Source organism: Bombyx mori, chromosome 13 (genome assembly GCF_030269925.1).
Source record: "Bombyx mori chromosome 13, ASM3026992v2".
NCBI classification, from domain to species: domain Eukaryota; kingdom Metazoa; phylum Arthropoda; class Insecta; order Lepidoptera; family Bombycidae; genus Bombyx; species Bombyx mori.
In genome coordinates this window covers 7,341,441-7,345,529 of record NC_085119.1, presented here as the reverse complement: position 1 = coordinate 7,345,529, position 4,089 = coordinate 7,341,441, and the positions used below count along the sequence as shown (strand labels likewise).

Here is a 4,089-nt window from a genome sequence, read left to right as displayed (position 1 = left end):
GCGTGTCTGGTTGTAGTGTAGACCGCGGGAACCCCCCTACTCTGACTGGGTTCTGACCCCGGACGGAGATCGGACGTCGGGTGTAAGAGTGCAGGGGAGTCGTTTAGTGGGTGGGCCCTAAAATCCTTGGGCCCGCGATCTGCTCTCAACACCTGCAGATCGTTGAGTCTCACATACCCTCGCGCGCCCCCTAGGCGCGGGGGCCTCGTAGGAGGTTCGGGCCACGGCCCGAAAAAAAAAAAAAGATTCTTGACAGTTGTCAACCTTGGACAACCGGTGGACAATCTTTCAAAGTGAAAATTTGTCTGCAGGTATATTGTCAAAGAACACCTTACGTATTTATTTCTAGTAAATAACAATGGAACACAATCAATACTCAACTATGTACGTTAAACAAACTCCATGTTAACATATACCTTTAGTTTTTGGTATTAAATGGCATTTAACTTTGACGTATGACCTAAATTAAAGTTTGTAAATTTTTACAAAGATTAAAGATCACTTCCTTTTATTATTACTCTTCATTTTTCTTTTAGTGCTTCTAGTTCTATATTTTTTTTCACATATCCATGGATAACATTGTTTTTAACAAATCTGATAGGTTAGTAACCAGTACGTATGCCGATATTTATTACGATGACCTTTTCTGTGAAACTGAAGCACCTTTCGATCTAAACACAAGCAATGTAATAAAAGAACGGCCACATGCACAATGGCAATCACCCAGTGATTTAATTATAGACAAAGTAGATTTAAAGCCGCCCTTAACTTCAAAGATTACGAGAGGCAAGACTCATGAAGGTATAATAGCAATCGGAAATGAGGTACTGCTAAAAGAAAGAGATAAATTTATGCAAAAAATCAATGATTTGGTGGAAAACAATAATGCTGCTTGGAAGAGAATTCTAGATCATGAATCGGCCTCAATAATAACAAAAATTCAACAAATTTATGATGAAATTCTAGCTAGTAAAAATAATATTTTTGCCCATGAAATTACAAAGTTTTATTCAGAATCTCTTTTGGAACTGGAAATTTTTGTTATGTGTGAATTAGAAAACATGAAAATCAGTACTTCTGCTCACATACTAACTAACATGAACATTCAAATAAAACACAAGTTAAACAAAGAAAAACGCATTCTTGAAAACGTCCTACAGAAACGATATATAACTGAAGTAGAAAAGATTAAAAAATATTATAAATTACTTTTACAAAATGAATTAAAAGAATCTAATAAACATATAAACAAAGCCTTATTTGAGAAAGACGAAGCTCTGAAAGCATTTTGTAAAGAAGCAGAAGCTGACAACATAACTAGTACTATGTACGTAATGTGTTCCGAAAGAAAAAAATGTAAAATTAGGAAATTTCTGATAAATAATATTCATAGTTCAGAAGTTCAAGAAAAACTTAATAAAATTAAACAAAGGCAAGAAACACTCGAAAATCTAGAAAAAGAAAAATCACACATCAGAGAAATAAATAAAAACTGGGAAGAAAAAATCAAAAAGATACTTCGACTGTTTCTAAAATTTATTAGTTTTGGATTAAAACTTTTACCTGAACAAACTGCTTTCTTGTTTGACTTTCAGAAAATGGTTGTTTTACAATTAAATGAGATACAAAGAGCGCCTAATAATGCACCATTACTCTTAATTGAAAATGAGGACTTACAAAATGATTTTAAATTCGAGCAAGCTGATGAAAAAGACGTGAACTGTAAAAGGGATCCATTTGTTATAACAGGTGATTTAACTGAACCTACCCCAATACGGTATGGTAGTAGAGAAACTTTACCTTCTGATGTAGAGTTGCCTATAATCAGAATACAAAGGCAATATGTTTATGCCAAAGGCACGCAATTTTCACAAATCAAAAAGTATCTTGATTCTAAAACTTGTAAATGTTTAGAAAATCTACAGAAATCGGAATCAAAAATGAGTTTAGAAAAAATTGACTCAGTGGAAAGTGCAGATGATTCCGTTAAAAGTGAATCATCTAGCGAATTGTTCTTGGTCGATGAAATCAATCGCCTTAAAGATTGCCCTGTAAAGCGATGTAAAGACTGGAGTAAAGGTATTTCTTTCCCAGATTTGGATTCTTACTTAGACTTCACAGACGAAAAATTCGAATTAGTTAAAACTATATTGGGTGATCAAGAAACAGAAATTGGCACCGTTACTGGAGTATTAAACCCAAAGGAAATAGCTACTGCAGAACTGCTTTTTGCTGCTACTAAAGAAAAATATCACACGATTGCAACACAGTATTCGAGCCAAGAGAGTGTGAATGTTTCAGACTTAACATGTGCTTGCATTGACAATTTAACACCCAATATTAACGACGTAAATTATTTGAAAGAATCAGCAAGCGAAAGCCTTAATAAAATTCTGGCAAAACGCAAACAGTCGTTACAACGTCTAATGCAAACACATACAAATTTACTAAAAATGTTCACAGATGAATGTTTCGATTTTCAATTTTAATTTTATTTACGCACTTTCATTTAAAAACTTCACACTACACTAATTTCATTGAAGCTATATATAAATGTTTTTTTTTTAATTTTAATTTTTGTTATATTGTTATCCTTGTTCGAATAATATGTATATGATATAATAATATAACAGCAATAATTATTTTTTTAATGTCCAGTTACTAATGTGCTTTGTTAGATTTTGGTTTTATTGCTCTGTTTGTAATTATTAGTGTTGTCTTATACATTTGTTTTCAACACTCTTAACACAGCAGAAAATACTAATTTCTTTTATTTATCATATTTTACCTTGCTTTGAGCCGAAACTATGACGTATTTATGAAAATCGATCTGTGTATAACTTAAATCACCACGTGATTTGGATCTAAAACTAAAATCCTATGAAAGTAGTGTGGAAATAAATACCTGGTGGGTAAAAAGTGAGGAAATCTTACCTGGATTTCTTTTAAAAAATCCCATATAATTCTTATGCTGTGATAAAATATAGCTTTACTAAGTAAAGAGTACATTTCGTCGTCGTCTTTGACGTCTTACACGAAGTCTTCGTGGTCTAAAGGATAAAACACCTGGTTCACTCGTATCAAACGATGCAACAGCGCCGGTGTTCGAATCCCGCAGGCGTGTGCCAATTTTTCCAATGAAATACGTAAATAAGAAATGTTCACGATCTATTCCGGGGTGAAGGAGTAAAATTGGTACTTTAGAAAAATTGGTACGGGATTCGAATACCGTTGCATCGCTAGATACGATTCCACCGGATGTCTTATCCTTTAGGACACGACGACTTTATCACCAGGACGGCCGTTAACTCGTCCACCCATCTAAGTAAGAAAACATATTTAGGATTTTAATATTACGGCACTATCCCAATACCTTTTCACCAGTTTTGATTTCGTCAATCCATCAACACTAAAATTAAAATTCGGCTTTGTATCTTGTGCATGTACGAAATTTACTATTAAACCTAATTAAACCTTGAGTATTGGATCAGTGTCTTTAATAACTTTGTAGTAATTCTTCATGATACAGACTTATTAATATTTATCACTTCTATCTATTAATCATCTACGGTTATTGAAAAATTTACCCTGTTTATTGTCAAAACAAACATTACGGAACTAAATCAATTTAGAGTAGTTTGAACATTCATAATAATAGAAATTACGCCATTAGGTAATATTATTGCAGGGCGCGAGTACTGTTTCAGGCGTTAAGGTAAATTTACACAACTACCCTTACAAGTTAACTTATTAAATCGTCACAGTCTCATCGTGAGCTCAAACGTGCCGACTCGAGACTTATGACATTCCTACAAACACGCATTAGACATTAACCGTAACAAATTGTTTTACATAGTCGGTCTTGATTAAACTTTATAGCCCTTAGTTATTTGACTTTCACCTCATTTGCGAAGGTGGGTGACAAGCATGATGCTTACGAATAATTCCGACTATTATCCAGTATTACTTGAGCTTCGCTTTTGAAACAATTCCTTATTTTCTTTAGTAATTAGGTTTTTAATAATTTGAAGGGAAGAAATTTGATGGGGCGCCCGATTGTTTTTTAGATTCCTACAAATTGCACAAGTT

At 33.5% G+C, this 4,089-nt stretch overlaps 1 protein-coding gene across 1 annotated transcript; it reads left to right on the top strand.

Annotated features, from left to right (window-relative positions):
* Positions 1 to 297: 297 nt before the first annotated feature.
* On the top strand, positions 298 to 2,760 carry LOC101746804 (uncharacterized). Its single transcript, XM_004927842.4, has 2 exons — positions 298 to 384; positions 602 to 2,760. Exons 1-2 carry the CDS (start codon positions 359 to 361, stop codon positions 2,487 to 2,489), a joined length of 1,914 nt encoding a protein of 637 aa, XP_004927899.2. The 5' UTR covers positions 298 to 358; the 3' UTR covers positions 2,490 to 2,760.
* Positions 2,761 to 4,089: the final 1,329 nt, after the last annotated feature.